We start from the raw sequence: 23,710 nt of genomic DNA on the forward strand, positions 1-23,710 counted from the left end.
TGTTACTTTAGCATGATGGCTTGAGGATTATAATAATCATTTTGCTTATTAAACAGGCACTTTTTTACACCTACATTTCCAACCTTATCTTGATACACTACTTTGTGTATGGAAAGGTAGCTGTTCCAACATATCTGTAAAAGTTTATTCTAGTGAATTAATTATGTTTCATATAATATAAACAGGGAGGAAGACTTGTTATACAGCTCTGTTTAGCAAGGAAGATTTGCATGCTTACCTCTAATTGTGGGACTGCAGCTACAGTGCATAAGGTTAAACTCCATAGTAAGCTGCAAGGCGCTCTTTTAAGGGAAGAGGAAACTGGTCAGAGAAACGCCTCCAATTCTCATCCCCAACTTGATTTTTAAATCCATGAAGAATCTACAAATGAGAGGGGGGAGGGAAATCAAGATAATAATTAAGCAGTAGATACAAGATCATTATTTACTAGCAGCATATGCAGTAAGCCAGAAACTGCTGGATTCTGCATCTGTCCATTTGAATTTCTCAGCTTAATATTTAAATGTTACTAAGAGAAAAAGGAAGTCCAGGAAACTTCCTAGCCTGGTTCAGCTTTTGGACTACTATTCATTGCTTGTCCTCCATGTGAGTGGCAATGAAGTCATAAAGCATAGTTCAAGGGTGATCAAAAGAGACTTTAAACCCTTGGGATGGTTAGTGAGGGAAGCAGGAGCACAGGTTATTTCTTCCTCTGTTCTTCTAGGTGCAGGCAGTAACATTGAAAAAAGCGGATGGACCCTGGCTACTAATGCATGGCTCCGTGACTGGTGTTACTGCAAAAATTTTGGTTTCTTTGATACTGGGATGGCCTACATGGCACCAGGCTTGCTGGATTCAGATGAGATTCATCTTTCTCAAAGGAGGAAGAGGATCTTGGGTCAAGAGCTAGCAGAGCTTATTGACAGGGCTTTAACCTAAATATGATGGGGGAGGGGGACATCATCAGGTTTAACAGTGATAAGGTGTGGGATGGCATGCCATCTCACTCATAGTAGATAGATGCCGGAGCCAGGAAGAGATGCCCAGAGCCTGAAGAAGGATCAAAGGTCAGCAGGAGAGAACCTGAAGGGCAGCACAAAGGAATGCCAGCCACTCCAGATAGAAAGTCAGCTTCATCTGGGGCCCAACATAAATGCCTCTATGCCAATGCATGCAGCATGGGCAACAAACAGGAGGAGAAAAACTATAATCTTATTGGCATCCCAGAGACATGGTGGGATGATTCCTATGACTGGAGTGCTGGAATGGAAGGATACAGTCTCTTTAGGAAGGATAGTCCAGGGGAGATGAAGAGGGTGTCTTGCCCTCTATGTCAATGACCATCGAGAGTGCATGGAGCTTGCCTGGGGATGGATGAGGAGTTGACTGAGAACTTGTGAGTCAGGATTAAAGGGAGGGCAAGGACAAGTGACATTATAGTGGGGGGTCTGCTACAGGCCACTCAACCAGGAAGACTGAGTTGATGAGATTTCTGCAGACAGATAGGAGTGGTCTCACGTTCACAAGTCCTGGTCCTCATGGGGGACTTCAACCACCCTGACATCTGTTGGAGGGATGACACAGCAGGGCACAGGCAATCCATGAGGTTCCTGGAATGTGCTGATGACAACTTCCTTCTCCAAGTGAAAGAGGAGTCCATGAGTAGAGGTGCTATGCTGGACCTTGTTCTCACCAACAAGGAGGTGTTGGGGAATGTGAACCTCAAGGGTAGCCTTGGCTGCAGTGACCATGGAATGGTGGAGTTCAAGACCCTTGAGGCAGCAAGGAGGGTGGACAACAAGCTCACTGCCCTGGATTTCAGGAGAGCTGACTTTGGCCTCTTCAGGGATCTGCTTGATAGAGTGTTGTGGGATAGAGCCCTGGAGGGAAGAGGGTCCCAAGAGAGCTGGATGATATTCAAGGATTGTCTCCTCCAGACCCAAGAGCAACGTATTCTAACAGAGGAAATGAGGGAAGAACACCTGTGTGAATGAACAAGGAGCTCCTGGACAAACTTAAACACAAACAGGTAGCTTACACAGGATGGAAGCAGGGAAAGGTAGCCTGGGAGGAATTCAGAGAGATTGTCCAAACAGTCAGGGATCAGGTTAGGATAGCTAAAGCCCTGATAGAATTAAACCTGGCACAGGGCATCAAGGGTAAGAAAAAAAGCTTCTTTAGGTACATCAGAGATAAAGGAAAAACCAGGGAAAATGTGGGTCCTCTCAGGAAGGATATGGGAGACCTGTTTACCCAGGACATGGAGAAGGCTGAGGTACTCAATGACTTTTTTGCCTCAGTCTTCACCAACAAGTGTTCCAGATATACTGTTCAAGTTGCAAAAGATGAAAGCAGGGACTGAGACCGGGTTTGAAACCATTTAGGGTACTTGAAGGTGCACAAGTCCATGGGATCTGACAAGATACATCCACTGGTCCTGAGGGAACTGGCCAAGGATATCCATCATATTTAAGAAGTCATGGCAGTCCAGTGAAGTTTCCTGTGACTGGAAAAGGGGACACATAAACCCCATTTTTAAAAAGGGAAATAAGGAAGTCCCAGGGAACTACAGGCCAGTCAGCCTCAACGCAGTGCCAGGCAGGGACATGGAGCAGATCCTCCTGGAAACTATGCTAAGGCACATGATAAACAAGGTGGTGATTGCTGAAAGCCACCATGGCTTCACCAAAGGCAAAACAAGCCTAAAAAACTTGATGGCCTTATATGATGAGGTTACGGTAGTGGTGGATGAGGGAAGAGCAACTGACATCATCTACCTGGACTTGTGCAAAGCATTTGACACTGTTCCGCATGACATCTTGGACTCTGAACTGAAGAGATGTGGATTTGATGGGTGGACCACTCAGTGGATAAGGAATTGGCTGGATGATCACACTCAAATTATGGTCAACACCTCAATGTCCAAGTGGAAACCAGTGACAAGTGCTGTCCTCAGGAGTCAGTGTTGGGACCAGCACTGTTTAACATCTGTGTCAGTGACATGGACAGTGGAATTGAGTGCACTTTCAGCGAGTTTGTCAATGACACCGAGCTGTGTGGTGGGGTAGACACACTGGAGGGAAGGGATAGCATCCAGAGGGACCTGGAGAGGCTTGAGAGGTGGGTCTGTGTGAACCTCATGAAATTCAACAAGTCCAAGTCCAATTGCCCATGGGAATCACATAAGGTTTAATAAGAACAAGTGCTGGTGCTGCACCTGGGTCAGGTCAACCCCTGGTATCAACACAGGCTGGGGGATGAACAGATTGAGAGCAGCCCTGCTAGGAAGGACTTGGGGGTGCTTTTGGATGAGAGGCTGGACATGAGCTGGCAATGTGTGCTTGCAGCACAGAAAGCAAATTGTATTCTGGGCTACATTAAGAGGTGTGAAAAGCAGGTCAAGGGTAGGGATTCTGCCCCTCTGCTCTGGTGAGACCCCACTTGGAGTATTGCATCCAACTCTGGGGTCCCTGGCACAGGAAGGACATGGACCTGTTGGAGCAAGTTCAGAGGAGGCCATCAGGATGATGAGAGGGATGGAGTACCTCTCCTACAAAGACGTGCTGAGAGAGTTGGAGATGTTCAGCCTGAAAAAGAGAAGGCTTTTGGGTGACCTAATTGCAGCGTTCTGGTAGCTGAAGAAAGATGGAGAGGGACTTCATAGAAGTTGTGTTTATGGACAAAAAGCATGACATGACTCAGCAATATGCACTTGCAGCCCAGATACCAACTGTATCCTGGGCTACATCCAGAGCAGCATGGCCAGCAGATGGAGAGAGGGGATTCTCCCCTTCTACTCCGCTCTCCTGAGACCCCCACCTGAGTATTGCATGTAGCTCTGGGGTCCTCAACACAAGAAAGATGTCTACCCGTTAGAGTGAGTCCAGAGGAAGCCACTAAGCTGATCAGAGGGCTGGAGGCCCTCTTCTATGAAGACAGGCTGAGAGAGTTGGGGTTGTTCAGCCTGGAGAAGTGAAGGCTTCAAGGAGACCTTAGAGTACCTTCCAGTACCTAAAGGGGGCTTATAAGAGCTGGGGAGGGACTTTTCACAAGGGCATGGAGTGATAGGACAAGGGGCAATGACTTCAAATTGAAAGAGGGCAAGTTTAGATTAGATGCAGTGATGGTGGTGAGACACTGGAACAGGTTGCCCAGAGAGGCTGAGAACTCCTTATCCCTGGAGGTGTTCAAGGCCAAGTTGGATGGAGCACTGAGCAACCTGGTCTAGTGAAAGGTGTTTCTAGCAGTGGCGGTGGATTGGAACTAGATGATCTTAAAGGTCCCTTCCAACACCAACCTTTTTGTGATTCTAATGTCTTTCTTAAAAAAAAACCCCAGCATTTCAGTTAAGGGTGACATATACAATATCACTAAACACACAGATTAGCATAAAGTATATAAATATATATTTAATATAAATTTAAATATACATATGTGTGTGTATGTAGTTTTAATGACTATGGTGACAGCCTAGAGTGAGGCTGAACATTTTGTCAATTGATACCGTTTATATGTTAAGATTACTGCGTTCACATTCATCTTTTTAAACCTATAATATGTTCTGGGAGGAAAGCTGAGCCAGAGCCACTGCCACCATTTGACAGAATGAATGCCTGTCAATTTCTTGCAAAAAACAAAAGTATCCTGTGAGAGCTGTGTTTTTTCCATGAAACCTGTAGAAAAACTTACTAAAAAGGAAGCTATTAAAATATTTTGTGTTTTGAAAGAACAGAGATCCACAACATAAGAGGGGGGAAAAACAATCAAATCTGCAGGTTTCAGTCTGGACCCTCCAATGTAATAAATTAACTGAAAGCTACAAAAATTCAATGACACTGTCAAAAAGGTCTTAGTATTTTAGCTCCTCTTAATAGAAAATAATTCAGTCTCTAAAGTTTTGGTTTGTTTTTCTTTTCTAAACTCAAAGTTACATAATTGTGGAACAGTCTATCATGAAAACATCCTCACAAAAAAGGCAATGTCAAAGTTAAAGCTCATGATACTGAGTTCACCCTCAACACAACATTCTCAAGCAGAGCTGTTTTTAAACAGCATGTATCAATAATATTACAGTGTCACAAGTTAATTTACTGCTTTTCTCCCTGAAAGAGACCTTCCACAGACAGATTCACCTCTCTTTCCTAACCCAAAGAGTCTGATTTGGCAGCTGCCAAGAAGCTACCAAAAAAAATCGAAGAATGTTCAGGTACAACAAAAGGAGCGCTTTTAAAAAGATATCTTACAGGACAATTTTAGCAATTGAGCTTCAGTTACAGTATTCAGATATCTTGCTTTTCTAAAACATTATACAATTAGGGTATATATGAGATCTCAACACTGGCAGCTCATGCACCTTTGCTCTTGGAAGGAGTATTTTCTCTCTTAGCTCTAGTGCTCCAAAACCAACAAACCAACCAATCCATTCCCCCAAAACCCAAACACCTTCCATTATCAAGAGAAAGACCTTGGGGGACTACAAATTTTTCTCATTATTTCTAAAAGGCATAATTATAATTGGAAAATATGTAACTGGACTACAATAATCATGCATTCAACTAACAAAAACTCATTCCAATGAGGAAGCAATCTAAAAAAATTGTATGCCATCACTTGAAGAAAGCTTTGTCTCTGTCCTTGCTTGGCAAAAACCACAAAAAATACACTTTAAAAAGCAAGGATGTCTTTATGCCAAGTGACCAAGAAACACTGTGTCTACTTTGAATGCATTAGATCCCACGTGGATATCCTGGAAAGAATCTGAAAAAGAGGAGCATAGCTTATTGAAGTAAGTATTGAATGCTGAAGGAGCAGGACAGAAACATGTACTGAAACTGCTTTGGACAGCCATCACAGACAGCATCCTGGACTTTCTTTTAAGCTTGTATTTCTTGTTTCCTTATGCTGATGCTAGAATACTCAGAGCCATGCATTTCCTGACCCTGATATTCCTTTGAAGGTTCTCAGATATTTGGTCTCCTAACTAGGACACTGAGATTTTTTTTGTCTTTGATACTCAAGTCAGGATTCCAATGTTCTAGTTCATTCTGATGCACACACTTGGCATTACTTGAAGAGGAAGTGCCAATATTGGCCCACAATTCAAGTATGTACTTAGAAATATGTTCCATTTTATCTTAAGGAGGACCATTAACTTTTGACATACATCCTTCCTAAAACTAGAGATTTCACTTTACAACATACAAGAAAAGCCTGAACAATACTGAACAATAACAGCATCTGTGCATGAAACTGAAATAAGTTTATTTTGTTCTGGTTTTTAACTGAAGACACTAGTGCATAAACACAGTATATTATTTTCTGTCTCTGTGTGTGTTTTGTTTATTTCACACAAGGCAAACATTCCTTTTGATTAAATTCTATTGACACTTTGTCTAGGGATGCATTCTTGGCTATATCTGTACATAAGTTTCTTGAAGACTTGCTTATCCAAAAGGAACTCTGAGGAGGGTTAAGCAGTCCCAAAAACTTATTTTCATCTGGAGCAAGATAAACAGATCAGGATACTACTGGAAGATTTTCCATTTTCAATTTTCTAGATATTTAAAAAAATATATATTCTGGGGGGGTATGGGTCTTAAACCACACAGATCTCATTTTCTAGAAAAGAAAAAAAAGGGGAAAAAAAGTTTTCTATGTGGTATAAAACCTCCTGTTCTTCCAAATGTAGCCAAAACATAGTAGGCTGGACATTATAAAAATATAGGTTAAAAAAAATCAGATTTTTTTAATGTTTTGTTTGACAGTTTATGACTTTGCAAGAAAGCCTTCATGACCACAAATACAGTAAGTTTTAATAATGGAAATAAACAACAAGAAAAAAAAAGGATCCAAAAATAACCACAGTTCAGATATACCGTCATACTAGAAACATTACCTTACAGAACATGTCTCGGAGATCATCTTTTGGGTTAATCCACGATGCAACAGCATCACAAAAAAAAATAAAGTCCTATAAGATTAAACAATCACATGGGTTAGGAACCTCACATTTATAGGTCTGAAAACAATGTCCAGTGTTTTTTCTATGAACTATGCAGGGTATCTGATCCTAACTCACAACTCTGCTTTTAGTTTTATGCCTTTATTTTCTAGTTAATTCAGACAATAATGGTAAGCTATTGTATGTTTAAGTATATGGAAATAGAAATAGCTGAGTGTAGGAATACCTTTGTTTCATAGGATTTTTTATTAAATTGAACCACAGTTAAAAACATCCCAAACCAACAAACAAACACCTCTTCCCTCCCCCACACCACCCTTGTCTAACTAATCATTTCAGTACACATTATAAGTTTGCGAACCAATCATCTCAATAACAATCAACAAACTTGGGATCACACTTGCAACTTACTCTCATGTTTTTTCAGTTGGGAAAAAAGCTGTTGCATTTTTTTAAGCAGAGACAGAAGTTGTTTCTGGGATACACAGAATGTGTACATGTTCAAAACTAAAGCCACCCCAAAATAGCTATTTTGCTTTACCTCTGACTATACCATTAAAACATCAGTCTTAATGATTAAGTTGATAATGCATGTTTTTGGATAGGAACTGAGGATAACAACTACATAGGAGGAGAGCTTGGATAATGAAGAGTCCTTAATTGCTCTCTCCATTTAAGCTGTGTGAAAGAACAAACAAACAGACAGCAGAAGAGGAAAATGCTAAGTACAAGATAAGGGATACGTGAACTGAACTGAAAAATTCAAAACAAGATAAAGGTTCAATTCTTGCATTTCAGGGAGAAGGATTCCAGGCAGAGGAGAGGGAAATTCACCTTTATTTTCCTCTTAGAAAATATTACCTTCATACAGCTTTACCTTGGAGCTGCACAGACTAAAGAGCAAATCATATTCTAGAGATGTACAATTTATTTTAAAGGGATGCATCTTCCTTATCATGGTGACTATTTAAGCAATATAGCCAAAGCTGAAAGAGAATCTTCCCTGACCCAGTTTTAAGAATGAAGGGGTGGTTATTGTTTTTGTTTTGTTTCTTTTTTTAAAAGCCTAGATTGTATCTGAAAAACAGGTTTCAATATGCCAGCTTTTGTCTTGTATTTTCATACATATCATCAACATAAAAAAGACTGATAGAAGTATCAGAATACAGTTAATCAAAGTTCATTATTGACATATTCCTTGTAAGTAAAAGACAAAAATGAATTTAACAATGCTGTCTTCCTTTCCATAAGTGATAATTACTGAAGCAGAAATCCTGAAGTATCAGGATATGTATAATTTGGAATATAAACATTTTGGTCTTCTTGATGCCTAAAAAGAAGTTACAGCACATACTACTGGAAATCCACTTCAAGGTAAATATTTTTCATACTCCGTATACAGCTTTCACTAAATTTCACATGAGCAAAGAAAAAAGAAGTTAAGACCTATTTATGTATCTTACTTGGACTACTCCACTGGGGTTGACTGAGATCATGGTACATATCCCACGGAACGCTGAATCCTTTTCCTCATTGTCTCTTATGTTTCGCAGAGAAGTGCACCTAGTAAGTTGGAGAGCAAAACTTGAATAATTCTATTACTTTTTGATTCAATCAAGTCAGAACTAGATGACAGCATTTGATGGAATAAGTCACACTGATAAGATTACCTGAAACACTATTTTGAACACTTAGAAAGTTACTTGTTGCACACAGTATTTACTAGTATATTCCCATTAGGTATCATCTACAGAATCTTGCTTTCCTGTTGAACTATATAGTTAGAAAGTGTGACCTGTATTCCATTAAATACAAAAGAAACACATATAAAAATAATTATAATTATAGAAACTATCATTATTAGAAGCAGAACATATAATACTATTGCAATATGAATTGTCAGATATCACTTAAAGAACAATTATTTAACCTTTACAGCAGCAAGCAAGCTATTTTATACATAACAAGTATAGAAATAGATTACTTACAGCAATTCAAGCTTCAGACTGAATTTTAAGTAAAGTAATGGACAGTTTAAATTTTAGAGTATTTGCATGCATTGTATTATCATTCTCGTGGATTTTAAAATGCTCTTTCATGGTCAAGCTTTAACACGCAAGCATGTGACAATCTTATCCCATGCATAAATTAGTCGTTAGCCACAACATAAAGAATACATGACAGTGCTACTAAAAACTCACAAACCTGATAGGACAAGATTAGTCACATGGTTGGCAATGATTAAGGATTGAGATTTTGTAACCAACTGAAAATATATCTAAAAGTGAGATAGAAGAAAGAAAGAAAGTGAAGAAAAATGAATTAAAAAAAATTTTGAATAATACACACCAGGGTCTTATAAACTGCTGTAGCATGGGAGCCACCTCTTGAGGACAAACGTAACCAAGACGACCAATTGTTATTGCTAAGGTAATGCAATCACGGTTATACACCACCAAACGCCAACCAAGACATGAGCAAATGAGGGGGGAGGAGAAAAAATAAAGAAAAAACAACAAATAACTCAGAAACAGAAGCCAACAGAATCTGTATATGATAGTAAACATAAGATTTCACCAATGTTGTTTATTACAACCCCTTGAATAAGAGGAAGCAACATATATGGTATAGTCTCCAGGGTAAAAGAAAAATTAAAGAAGTAAATGAGAGAACACCAAAAAACACAATTTGAAATACAAAGGCTTTCTGATGTAAGTAGTCATTCTGCTCTCTTCAGAATCACCTCTTACACCTACTTACACTTCAAAGTTTTTATTAAAAAGTACTATTATGGATACTAATGATAGAAAGGAATTAACCATTTTTGGTTTTAGTATCAAGTAGTCCTAAAAATTTAATTTTTTCAATATTTAGATTTTAAGATTTTGATAGGTCTACTATCAGTAAAAATACATTTATAAACACTTTTACATAGAATACATTGTGGTCTATCTAATAAACACCAAATAGATTAAACACTCTCAAAGAAACCCAAGTATTTGCTTTCTTCATAATCTTGTAGAAAAATTAAAGTGGTTGCTAGCTCATAGCAAGTGACTGGATAAAATTAATTTTTTAATCCAAATATTTTTCCTGTTTAGAAAAACTTCCTCATAAAAGTTGTATGATTATCTGACTTTTGATACAAAAGCATAAACACAAAAAAAGTAAAACTGCTTCTGTGAATGATTAGGTATTGTGGTCCTTTGTTCTGAGGGCCAGACTGAAAATAATATCATAATGAAAGTGTGTTTTAATGGTGTTTGCTCAACTCACAAAAGATTAATCTTCAGAAAAAAGAGAAGGTGGGAAATAATGTATCAGAATTACTTGAAGCAAAATCCATGAATAATACTAAAATCCAGCAGATTTATATGAAGCAAAGGAACCTATGTTCAAGGGACATACTATGCAACACTAATTAACAGGCGTTTGTGAACAGTTTCATGAAACATGTAGTAAAGCAGATGATGCTTTCTCCAATAAAAGTTTACTGTAGGATACACTAGCAGTTTTAAATGTACCCATTCCATGAAAGCTACATGTCACTGGTAATGTACTATTTTGCCCAGACATTAATTGATTTCAAATTTTCTGCAGATCTAACACAAAACTGCATTTGAAGTGATACTTTCAAATGAAAGTGCACTTTTAAGGTTTATCTGTAAATTCTCACAGCTAGAGTCTGTATGAGGAATAGTAATTTTTGTCAAAGGGTAACTTTTGGCATGTACTCATTATTTTCTATGCAACTATTTTACTTAAGCTGATCTCATATGTTTCCATAACAGAAGTGTTTTCATAGCTCATTACATAACAACCTACAATAGAAAACATGAATACTCTTGCACATACCAATGGCATGTAGCACAATATCCCACAAGAAACTTATCATTACATCACACTCAACATTTATTTACAGCTTTGCATCTGCATTTAAAGTAACTATTAAAATACTAAAAATAGTCAGTGTTTGGATGCCTAAAAAAATTCTCTGCCAGTTATGGAAGCAAACTTTTAGGTACTGGATGTTTCTCAGATACAGATATTACATGTCCATCAATACAGACAAAGGGGCTTGGGGGCAAGGGGTAAGAAAATTTATTTTGCTATACTATTCCATGGTGCATTTCATAACAAGTAATTAGCATGAAAATTATCTTTTCAAAAAGCAGTACCTATAATATGCCAGACAACTAGGCAATTTTTCCTTTACGTTCACCTTCCATACTAAATGAGGGGATGGGGTGTGGAGAATACTGAAGGAAAAATATGAATAGAAAGAAATCCCAATTTATCTCATACTTAGCTCAAGCCCAAATGTAACTAGCACTGAATTTCCATAATTTCCAATTATGTTCAGTATAATGACTAAGCTATCATTTTTGTTACAAGACAGTTTTCAAACAGAAAAAAAAATCAAAATATTCTAAATTAGTAAAACAGTAAACCTGAAACTTGTTAAATTATTAATAAAGTTTTGCTGAAGTATGGAAGGTGTTCCTCATACCAGAACATGCCTTCTATAAATGCAAAAAACCAAGCCTCAGAAATTTCAGTTTAATAAGGCATTTGGGGACTGCTTCCAATTTGGAAGGCAAAGCAGCTGTCCAGAACATAGAAACATACATGCCACTGTTAAGACTTCTTTTCAGAAATTTGTCGTTAAGTGACCAGGTAATAGAAATTATACATAATTTCAGTTATGTTTTGGTAAAACTGCCATCACAGATCTAGATTTTTGTGCATATTGCTACAAAGTAATGTTTTTTAAAAAGTGCATTATTGTAAATTCAAAGAGTTCATTATTTTTTATATATATGCCAATTACATTTGTTTCACGCTAGACATGTACATACAGTACTCATGAAAGGACATGCATATATTAAAATGAGTGTAAAACCACTAAGTCTTTAAGTGTTACTGCATATATCTGTCATATTGTATACATAAATAAAATTGGAGGAATACTTTAATAGATGATATATAAATATAAAATGCTATAAAGGTGAGAAAGCACTTTAATAATCTAGATATATGATAGATGTTTTTCTGCAAGACTGAGACTTGTAAGAGTTTCTCTAAAACAGTTGTTTTTGCTTATAAAAGCCAAACATATAGCAATAAAATAAGTTCTACTCAATTTTTTTAAATCATCGTAGAAAAAAAATTAATTCCCTTAAACATAAATTATTCAGTTTTTGGATACCTGTGTTCTCTAACAATGTCTTTGGTGTGTTGGGTCTGTTAATTATTTCTACAAGCTGGTGTAACACCATTGGAATATAATGCTGCATCTCTATACCTGAAACAGCCAAAAAAAAACATTCAGAAGAAAATGACCATTAATATATATAATCTATTTAGATCTGGTACATTGAACTTACTGTCAAAGACAAGAATTTAAAACTGAATTTAAATTTTTAACATGAAAGCATCACTAGAAATGGAAAACAATCCACAACCCAAACAAACCATTCTAAATATGTGAAAATTCAAAGAAAAAAATCTTACCCATTTGGATGGAGATTTCTCCAATTGCCCAGGTGGCATTGTTACACACAGAAATGAATTCAGGGTTTAGGTTTGTTCCCAAAATGGGCATGAAATCAGCTAGAAGGAACATTTTAAAATCTCATCACACAATACAAGCAACCATCTTGTTCTATTACTGTAAGATCACAAGGAGAGGGAGTTTAAAAAATCATATAAGTGTATTTAAATTCTTGTAAAGCATTACACTTGAATTAACAAGAGCTGTATTTTTGCTATATATCAGATTAGTCTGGAAGATACAACCTAAGCAGATCAATGCAAATCCTTTCAAACTACGATTTAAAAATATTTCTAATAGATTTTACATTGATGTAATTCTAGAAACCTTTTTTATCCCATTCCCGGGAGTAGGGAAAGAAAAGCACACCCGAATAGCTATGTATTCAGCTGTGCTAAAAAAAAATTACCAAACACATCTCCCCAAAACAAACACCCCCTTCAGCAACAAAAACAAAAAACCACCAAACACAACACCAAGCCCCCCAAAAAACCCCAACAGCCAACAACAATGAAGCCTAGAAAAGCAAATCCCAGCTTTGATTAAAATGACAGATGTTATAATCTATCTTTGTGACTAATATTTCACTAAAATTAAAATTCCAAGCCTATCCAAGTATTCATAGATTCTAGTAGAGTAAAAATCCTACAAAGCAACTGTTCTAATTGAAGTGTAAGTACATCTGTTTTTCTGTATTCCAGCAAACGAGGAAGCATGTTACATTATAGAAATCAAGCAACAAGATGAATTTTTGCACTGTCTACAAAAAGAACAACACGTCTTAAAACACAGTTTAAAGGAGAAAAGACAACAGACTCTTGCTGATAAAGGAAAACTAAAATCTACACCATGACAAGGTAACCCACAGAAAAGGGAACTTAAAAATGGCTAAACCATCCTCCTATCAGTTTATAAAACAAATTAATTATTTAATATGCAAAAGAAACATACCGATGCAAGGCTTAACATGCTGAAAACACGCCTTTGTCAGATCACCTAACAATGCAAAAGAACTCTGCCGCACCTCAGGCATTTTATCCTAAAGAGAGGAAGAACAAAAACCTGACAATTCTAGAAGTGTTTCTGATTCTTTCTAGAAAGAAAATTTTGGATTAAACAGATTACTCATCTCACCTGCATACATTGGTACATTAGTGTCAGGATATTGCTGCAAGCCACTAGCTGTTCAATGTTGCCTCCAAGTCCTTCAGCTAAACCACTGAGTAAATCAAGAGCTACAATCATGAAATCTTTATCTGGAGCCTCATATTGGTCTGGTTGAGCATTGTGCAACTGCAACAAATAATTATGCATTTTCAAAATGAGTATTATATTTTCTCAGAGGCATGCATAAAAGTAAAAACAAACAAACAATTAAGTTTCAGAACTGCAGCTTCATTTAAAAATTCAATAATTAATACTACAAATCTCCTTGCAAACCACTAACTTTACATAGTTAATACATTGGTTTAAGGAGATATTCTGAAAACATTGGAATAGCAATAGAAAAATACCATGGCTTGTGCAAGAGTCTTCTGCACCAGATTGACACAACGCTGGTACACAGGCTCACAGTATGGAAGAAATCCAGATTGCAAGGCAGTAGCAACTGATGACAGGCACTGAAATAAAATAAAGAAGGAAAAAAAGTGAGAGAGACACTTTCTTCACCTCCCCCAAGTACCCTTTACTTGTGTGTAGCAAATTAAAAGCATTTTAAGTATACTCACAAGTAACTGTTTAAGCAAAAACAACCTGGAAAGGTAGTACTGATTAGCTGAGCCAAGGCAACCATCAGCTAATTGTTATTCTCTCCTATGTATGTCAGTTGAAAAAATTTCTCAGGAGCAGCATCTTCTTCAAGGTGCCAAGACAGTTCATATGAAGACAATTACCATAATTCAGCTAGCATTTACACTAAACTTGACCATGCTGACAATGTACAAGCCCTAACATTACCCAAGAGTTATGAAACTAATTTCTCTAGAAGTGTTTTCCTGCTTCACGCTTGGAAAGTACAGAGAACAGACTACATTGTCTGGTTCATACCTTCAGCCTGTTGGTAATTTTTTTAATGAAGGGACGAAAGGAAAGCAGGGAGAGAAGAATAACAGGGATGGAACAATTTTTTAAAAACAAAGAATCCCAAAGAAAACACCCAAGAATGGCAGGGAAAAAAATAATTCTAAAAGATTTCTGCTAAACTTAATAACATTTCCTCAGTTAAAAAAATTTCTCACTATTGTCATAATATTTTCTCCATAATGGGAAATACCTAACACTGACAGAATTTATAGTCACACTTCCTAATAGGAACATCCTTAGTAGAAGAGGCAATTCCCAAAAGACACATACTCAAATTTTAACATTTACCTCCAATAAAGGGAAGAGATCTTTATCTTCATCTTTCAACATGTTCCACTTCTGGATTAATGGAGGCATTAGCATCTGAATATATTCCTGTTTAAGATGAAAATGCATCAGCTACTGAAGCATTTAATTGCATACTAGTTTATTTCAAAGCTAGAAAATTTATATATTCTACTTTTTCAGGAGAAAAAAAATATACTGCAATTCAATCTTTGTTGAAATATATAGTAGTTGAATATTAGAACTTAAATTTTATGTCTTAAGATTTTTTGCTGAGGCACATAAGTACCTTTGCAAAACAAATCTTTTCCTCCAGGTTTGGCTTCAGTCTACCAACTTTTAATAGCTGCCTGGGTTGTTACACATCTATAGGATTGACTCAGGGGCTACAGAAAATGTTTTTACCAGCAATACAATCTAGCTGTGCATCTGCCACCTGCTTTTCTCAATCATCTTCCATTGCCTTAATGTTTCAACTCTATCCCCAGAAGTTCCTGAAACCTGTTCCTCATTCAATTACTCATCCATGAAGAAAGTAATTTTCTATCCCTCCAGAAATGCGCACTTACCAATTCTGTATAAAATGTTGCATCTTCTCGGCCACTGCTGTCACAGTCACAAGGACATTAAGCAAGGCATCCCTGTAGTACTGTTGCTCCCAGAAAGTATCCAAAGAGACAACAGATGCTGCCAGCTAATGCTATGTCCAAAGATACAATATTTTAAGCAACTGAAGAAAGTCCCACCATTACCAGGAGCTCCCATTTAGCTTCCTCCTGGTGCTGTCAGAAGTCAAGCTGGCCAGGGCCAGAGAGAGATTGGAAAATATGTCCTTTGACAGTGTGGAGTCTTGAATGGCAAATAAAATGCCATGGCAACAACCCAAATTGTTTTATTCTAGTTTGTCTATGTCATGTGAAGAACTATAGAGAAATAAACCAAATTTCAACAGCATGCATGTGACATATATGTATATCCTATTAATGAACATGTATACTACAAAACCCCCACTACACTTGCCTGTGCTCTCTGTGATTTACTCAAAGGATTCTGTGTTTTTAGATATAAAATGCACATCTATCCCACTTTTGGATGAAGCAATCTCTAATGATGATGTGCTTTGATGCATTGAAAGACAGAGCAGTTTAGCTATACTGAAAGTGATTACAAGCAACAAAAAAGTCATTAGAAATTAGCACACACATTCTACCAATTTCTTTAAAATCCCATGTCATATCTATATATATATCTCTATATATCTCCTTTGAGCTGAAAAATTCTGATAGTAAGAAAAAAAAGCCACAACAATGAGAAGTACATTTTGCAAGCCACCAAACACACAATTATTTATTCAAAATGGGGAGTATTTGTGTAGTGTGAAAATTACATACAGCCTATGTATATTACATGCAAATATTTATTATTATTGAATCCAGGATTTTTGTTTAAAAACATATAAAGCACACTACAAAAGCCACTCAACCAGTTTTTCAATATATGATGAGCGTTTCTACAGAACATAAAGTATACTCACAGGTTTATTTAGATGATGTCCTACAGAATCTGCTAGAGTTCCTATAGCATCATAAAGAATGAGCAGGTTTTTATGCTGATATTTACTAAATGCGAAGACCAAAGTGTCAAGTATATATGCAAGATAAGGAACAAGCTCTGTACAAGCCTCCTCTTCTAGAGTAGCAAAGGCACTGATGGACAAAAAAACCCATCCCAAATAGGTCAGTCAGTAGCTTGTAAAAAACAAAACACGACCACCCCAAAAAGCCCTAAACTACCCATTCCTGGTTAAACACAGAACAGTATTTAGTCTTTAAATTCATCCAAGGTATGTTTTTACAATGGTATTATTGAGACAAACTCAATCTATTTTGATTGAACACAAAGATTCAGCTCAAACTGTGATGAGCAAAATGTAAAAAAATTATGGTAAAAACCTTTAATGTATACATGTTACAGATGTAATCGTGCTTTATGAAGAAACTTTCTTGGCAGTCTGCTGTGCACTCCTCCCCTACACAAACTGACATGTAAAAGCTTTACTTGCTGAGCTTCCTGCACAAGTGGTATACCCATTCTAATAATGGTGTGCCCGTTCTTTTTTTTTTTTTTAAATATTGGCAGACAAGGGACAGAAGGGAATCTTACCTCCAAGGATCTCCTTTCAAGAGAAAGGGAATATCCCTTGAAATAGTTGTAACCCAAATTTTTTGGTAATCCTGAGCTAAATATAAACATTGCTAATGCAATGATGGGATAGTTTTCCCGTATTGACCTTGCTCATAGGCCTATAAAAGCCAGATTCCTAGACAATGAAATTTCAAATATTGAAAATAAACAGGTGTGACATACAGATCATTTCTTTTTACAGCAATAGATTGTTTAGTATGCTTTTCCTATATTCTAAAAACAAACTGGACAAGAGAAAGACAAATTATCTGGTTTTGTTTTACCACAACTCAGTTGTGATGATTTCAGAAGAAGCCGAACCCACCCCAATTTAAAAGGAAAAAAAAATACATTAAGAGCTAGAAACAGAGTTATAGAATAATCAATTAAGGCATTAAAATATTTTCCCATGAAAAAGCAGTGTCATGGATAGTACTTTTTGTTTAAGCTTTGGCTCACCTGCAGGCAGCTTCTTGTACTCTCTTGTTGCTATCCAGAATGCGCTTTAGCAACTCGGTCATTAATGGCTTCAAGTATGTGTCTGGGGGTTGACTAACTACCCAGTGTGCATAGCGACTAAGAGTCCAGCAAGTGATGGAGCGCACAAGAGCCTTTTTATTAGAGAGGCACTGAATAAGGTGAGGGATCAGCTCAGGAAGATATGGAATCATACCCTGCATGCAGCCTAGAAGGAAAAATATAGCTATTACAGTATGAGAATTAGAAAACATAATAGAGAGTTTTGTTATTTCCTAGAAGGGATATATTTTCTTCCTGTATCATGTAGTAATACATTTTGCCAATATACAAAGCAAGTCTACCTAATTTATGTTAAGTCCTAAAATGAAACCACACCATAAATAGTAATTAAAATCCTCAATCGAATTTACATTTATTCCAACTACATTTCTACTTCAGTGCTTCTCCAATCTCCATAAATTCTGCTTTATTAAAGGGAGTATAGCAAGAATATCCAAATAAAATTGGTTTACAAAGCTTGGAAGTCTTATGCCAGTCTACTCAGAGTGACCAAGACAACAAGCAGAGAAAGATTAGGCCTTGATAACTAATCACCATATCATTAAAAAAGATTTCTTTAAAATTTTAATTTTCCTCTTGTTTTCTCTTAATATAACACAAATACTGATCAACAATAAAAGCTGCACACTTTGAGTCAGCAAGGGCAGTAATATACTAAGATTTGCAAGAAGTACTAACTTTTACCTTGCTTGACTTGAAATCAAAACCAACAAAAATGCTTTCTAGCAACAAATAAAATATATGTTCACTAGGCACTGTAGGAAAAGATAGATAATCCAGGCATGGACCCAAACATATTCCTTCAATTTCCAAAACAGACAGAGATTATGGAAATACAGGCAAAAAGCCATGACTGTAAGTAAATACAAAGAAATGGAAGTTAACACATTTAAACCAGAGAGCCATCCACGAAAAGCAGCTCAGGGCACTGAAGTCATGGGACTTGTCTTCTCCATTTCTGAAAACACTGAATGAAATGTAGATATTCCTGTTGTATCAAATCAAGGTAGTATTTCATGAGAGACCAAGAAATATATGCTACAGAGTTAAAAAGGGGAGGAATAAAAGAAGTTATCTAAGTTATTGAAGCCTCAAAAAAATGCACAGATTTGAAAATGAAAAATTAAACAAGTAACTGCAGTCATCAACCAGTAGATGTAGAGATTATTCACTTTAAAACAAAACCAAATAGCTAAGGATGTATACTTGCACAAGTAAATTCATCTAGAAGGAAACCCAGAACTGCTTTAGAACCAATAAAAATTCAGTAACCTGATATGCACTGTTGCCTTACCTTCAGCAATTGCTCCAAGAACAAGGATACCAGATTCTTTAACTACCCATTCATGATGGAAAAGCAATTCCTTCAAAAGGGGCAAGATGTGTGGCAGAAGTTCATCACGAAATACATTAGCCAGGACATCTAGAGCAGCAGCAGAACATTTCCCTGAGGGGAATTAACAATGTTAATCTTATTATACAAGCAGTTGTATTTAAAAAGTATGATCCTCATTTTAACTTTGAGCTGCCAGTGATGCCTTAAGTTCTTAAGTTTTATCTTTCATATTTTTCAGATTCTGTACTGCCTTACTGTGTAACTCTGAACTTCATATTAAGTGCTAGGAAGTTCTCTTCACAGTTTAGTTAGAGAAAACAATCCTTTACCAGCCTGAGAACCAAGGACACCATTGCAGCTTCGGGCACAAAAAGCATAAACAACAGTGAATTGAAGAGAGCAAAGCAGGAGGATGGGACTTCATAACCTGAAGCTGTAATTGGACAATAAACCCAAATATAAATGAACCAAAACTTATAAAAGTGTGAAAACTCATGACTGGTCATCCCTCTGGTGACCATCTTGGGTGTAGCCCTGGCCAAGCTCTTGTACTGCTCAAGGGGTATCCATTAGGCCTTTTAATAAATACCTACTTTATTCTTTAACTCTGCCTAGTCTCTGTTCTAGGTCAGCCTCTTTAGGCATCACCAGGGTATCAGGAGGAAAGAGACTTTAATTTCATTACAATACACAGGGATCCATTGTGCTCTGGTACAAAGCCATAGCTTTTAGAGAGCCATTTTTGCAGCATTTTTATAGCCACTAAAAGGACTTATACACTAGGGATTTTAAAACACTCACTGACAGGTGATGTACTTTGGACCTGATTAGCATAAGAGATTTTGATGATCAGGATGCCTTGGCAAGAACAAACAGAGCAAGAAGACTGAATTAAGAGAGAAGATTGAATCAAGTTCTACAAACAAGACATGTTGCAAAATGTATGTTTATATGATGATTAACCCAAACACTGTAGTAAAAAAATTACTAGCCTTCCTAGAATAGCATATAAGCATATGTAGTCCACAATAAATTTGGATTCTGACCACCATCACTCGGTCTCCCTGCCTCTCTCCATCGCAAATAGACAGGAACCACACCATTATATTGCAACATTATATACACTACATAATTTCAGGATGGTGTAACACTACAAAAGAGGGAAGGTCTGTGACATGAATGCAACATAGTGAAGAAATTAAGGAGAAATAGCCAAAAAATACTAGCAAGTGATTAAAAAGAAAATGTTTGAACATGACCTATGTCTCCAAGCAAAAAAAAAGTCAAAATCATCAATCTCTAGAAACTGAAAGAAATTTGCTGACTTTTGCTCTGAGCTAGCTCCTAATTCTGTGATGGACCTATACAAAGAACACTACTTTGAAATTTGTTTGAAAGTGTTTAAACTCATATTTTAGCACACAAAACCTCATAAAAGAACAGTTTCAAAACATGATTCAAAAATCCTTACTCTGGTTTTCTGCTGTGGGGCTGACATGTTTAGAAAAATAATGCTAAGATGGATTTATAGAGAATGCTCGTATTACAGAATTTATACAGTATTTTTTTCCAGTATACTATGATGTCAGTTCCTTGATTCAACTGAAACAAAAGTAAATACAAAACAGGTAATCAGGCAAAATATACATAGCAAATGCAATATGCAAAATTCCTGAACTGGATCTAAACTGCTAGTGGGCCCAAGCAAGACACAGACAGTTTTTCACTTGGGAGGTAGCAACTACTAGAATAGATAATAAATACAAACTTTTTTCTACTCTGCTTCTAGATGATGTCCAACAGGTTTGAATAAAATCAAACATGAGCCTTCAACTCAGAGCAGATCTCCACTAAAAAACAAAACACCACAGACTCCCCAAGACCAGCACCTGCTGCTTCAGCTTAGACTGTTTTAGCTTTCTACTAGAGGAAAAAAAGGTGGACTCCCATATTTAGTTACCAGGTCTCATTACTAACCAATGCTGCTGTGTCAGGCTATGCTGACATTACCTCTCTGTTCAAATTGGAAGTCAAGTATAGAACACTGGATAAGAAATAGGGCATACAATTCTGAAATTCAGATAATCCAAATTCTGTCAATTACAGATAACATATATCAAAACAGATTTCTTAACTGTTCTGTTCTCTCTCTTTCCTAGGGAGCTTTAGCTTCCTCATCTTCTTAACCAAAACTGTGGACCACACAGCACCCTGTCATTTCAGTTATGTTTTCCATGAAATATTGATTTAATTCTGCAATCTCTACACACAATAACTAAAAGAATAGCATTATGAATTTAAAACTATAAAAAAGATACTTTACAAGGGAAAATATATTTGTGCCTTTTGTCTTCTAAATTATAATAATAATAACAGTATTATCAGTATTAGTATTATTTCAAAATTTAGATATGTCTCCAAATTGTTTGATCCATAAGCTTCAAGGCACCTTCATCTGTACTACATCTGAACTACTGGTAATAATGGTCAGTAGTAGCATGTAGGCGGAAGAAAAAAATCAAACACAAACCAGATATAGAGGGAAGACTGAACTAAAAGAAAGCATTATTAAGCTAAGAACAATGTGTAAGATTGTATTGGATCTGGCTGAGCTGGAGTTCATTTCCCCATAGCAGCCCTCACAGTACTGTGCTTTGCATTTGGAGCTGGTAAAGTGTTGTTTAGACACCAGTGTTTTGGTTACTGCTGAGCAGTGCTGGCATAGCATCAGCACTGTCTCAACATTCCACCTCCCATCAGTAGGGTAGGGATGGGCAAGATCCTGAGAGGGGACACAGCCAGGCCAGATGACCCAAACTGACCCAAGGCATATCCCATACCATATGATGTCAGCTCAGATATAAAAGCTAAGGGAGGGAGGAGGAAGGGGATGGCATTCATTATTTATAATGTTTGCCTTCTGAAGCAACCCCTACGAGTGCTGAAGCCCTGCTTCTGGGAAGGTACTGAACATCGGTCACTGATGGGAAGGAGAAAATAAACCTATTTTGCTTGCCTCTTTGTGTGCACATTAACTTTCACTTTTGCTTTAGTAAACTGCCTTATCTCAATCTACTAGTTGTTTTCCATTTTCTCTCACCTGTCCAGCTGGTAAAGGGAGTGATATAGAGTGGCTTGGCGGGCACCTGGCATCCAGCCAAGATCAACTCACCACAAAGACTTTTACTAAAGTAAAAAGGAATACATGTTTTTTTATTACCTTGTAGAATTAAAATTCAAAATCCAAAGCTTCTGTTGAATTGCATCTAGTAGATGTTTGCAGCTCTATTGGCCATATTCAAAATAAGTTTAGAGGTGGCTAGATTTTTCAATAGTTATATAGTCAAAACATCACCTGAAAGACTCTCCTCTGCCCAAAACACCAATTATATCAGCAGATAGTTCATTTTCTATTCAAAAGCAAACCTCAGTATTCTTATACAAAAACTCCTTTGTTTACTGTGGTTCTTGTATTATGCAAGTAGCTACATTTTAAAACATTTTACACATTACTTTGACATACTTAAATTCCAGTCAGAAATAGTATCATCATCATCAAGACCATTGTCATCATCATCATCATCATCATCATCATCTTCAATACGATCTTCTTCATGTGGCTGAGCTACTGTCCGCGAACGATGAAAACGAGGTCTTATGTCCTGTTCACTATCTGGAATAGCTTCATCTTCTTCAACATCCCCCTGTCAAAAAATGTTTTATCAGATAAACCAGTGCAACCATATTGCTCAAGGAAGTTAAGAACGTAGTGCAAATTTTAGTTCAATACTTTATAAACATGCGTGAAATTCACATCCCACTTGTGCTGTCTAGATAACTAAAAATGCCATTGTTGCTGCATTGTGATACAGTATTTACCAGAAAAAATTCAGGAAAACAGAAGCAACAGAGGTAATCTCACAGAAAAGCACAAAGTACTCTTATTGTTAAGAAATTACTCTTGATGGGAAGGAATTAGAAAGAAGAAGAGATAGAGAAATTCTAATACACAGACACATTCTAAAATGTTGGGATGGAAAAAGCTGTGTAGTGCAAGCTAGAAGGGCATTAAAATTAATTCTGATAATTTCTTTATAGGCTGCTTTGCTGCAGTCATTCATGGGTAAAAGTATCCCAGCTCTGCCAAAATTTGGTGGAAGGGGAGAGGAGCAAAGCAGGAAAACCCACAGATTATTTTCCAACAAACATGGCAGCAGTCGCATTCAGTTTTTGGAACAGCACACCTTGCCCCAGAAAGCTAAATCTCCATTGAATAGATGGCAGACCAGATCTGGTCTACCAGCTCAACCATTCTGATTTACAAGTCAGAAGCTAACCAGATATTCTTACTGAGTATAAAAGAAAGGAATGCTTACCTTTAACAGAATAATATCAATCTCTGAATATTTCATACCATTTACCAGCACAGGTATCAGTCTACAAAGAAATATTGATACATGTCAAGAAGGAAGACCCTGGTAACTACAGGCCTGTCAGTCTCACTTCAGCACCTGATAAAATTATGGGGAAATTAATTCTGGGACTTATTGAAAAACACCTGAGAGACAATGCAGTCATTGGTCACAGCCAGCATGGGTTCATGAGAGGGAAGTCCTGCTTAACCAACTTAGTTTCCTTTTACAAGGTCACCCATCTAGCTGACAAAGGGACATCAGTAGATGTGAGGATTTTTGGATTTTTAGCAAAGCTTTCAATACTGTTTCTCACAGTATCCTTCTGCACAAAATGTCCAGCACACAGCTAG

At 36.9% G+C, this 23,710-nt stretch overlaps 1 protein-coding gene across 3 annotated transcripts in view; it reads right to left on the minus strand.

The window, feature by feature from the left end:
* Window positions 1–273: 273 nt before the first annotated feature.
* The window catches only part of LOC131095401 (transportin-1-like), a 100,817-nt gene continuing 77,380 nt past the window's right edge, over window positions 274–23,710 (minus strand). For 2 of the 3 annotated variants that reach the window (XM_058043095.1, XM_058043094.1), the window contains 15 exons: window positions 23,322–23,382; window positions 22,469–22,649; window positions 18,904–19,056; window positions 17,529–17,754; window positions 16,420–16,591; window positions 14,889–14,975; window positions 14,030–14,137; window positions 13,650–13,808; window positions 13,467–13,554; window positions 12,476–12,574; window positions 12,171–12,266; window positions 9,311–9,386; window positions 8,425–8,524; window positions 6,896–6,970; window positions 274–381 (listed from right to left, as the gene is read on the minus strand). In XM_058043095.1, coding sequence (XP_057899078.1) covers window positions 274–381; window positions 6,896–6,970; window positions 8,425–8,524; window positions 9,311–9,386; window positions 12,171–12,266; window positions 12,476–12,574; window positions 13,467–13,554; window positions 13,650–13,808; window positions 14,030–14,137; window positions 14,889–14,975; window positions 16,420–16,591; window positions 17,529–17,754; window positions 18,904–19,056; window positions 22,469–22,649; window positions 23,322–23,382 — 1,789 coding nt within the window. The remainder of the gene's footprint in view (window positions 382–6,895; window positions 6,971–8,424; window positions 8,525–9,310; window positions 9,387–12,170; window positions 12,267–12,475; window positions 12,575–13,466; window positions 13,555–13,649; window positions 13,809–14,029; window positions 14,138–14,888; window positions 14,976–16,419; window positions 16,592–17,528; window positions 17,755–18,903; window positions 19,057–22,468; window positions 22,650–23,321; window positions 23,383–23,710) is intronic. The other variant, XM_058043093.1, reaches the window with a different exon arrangement.

Source organism: Melospiza georgiana, chromosome W, assembly GCF_028018845.1.
Source record: "Melospiza georgiana isolate bMelGeo1 chromosome W, bMelGeo1.pri, whole genome shotgun sequence".
Classification (NCBI taxonomy): domain Eukaryota; kingdom Metazoa; phylum Chordata; class Aves; order Passeriformes; family Passerellidae; genus Melospiza; species Melospiza georgiana.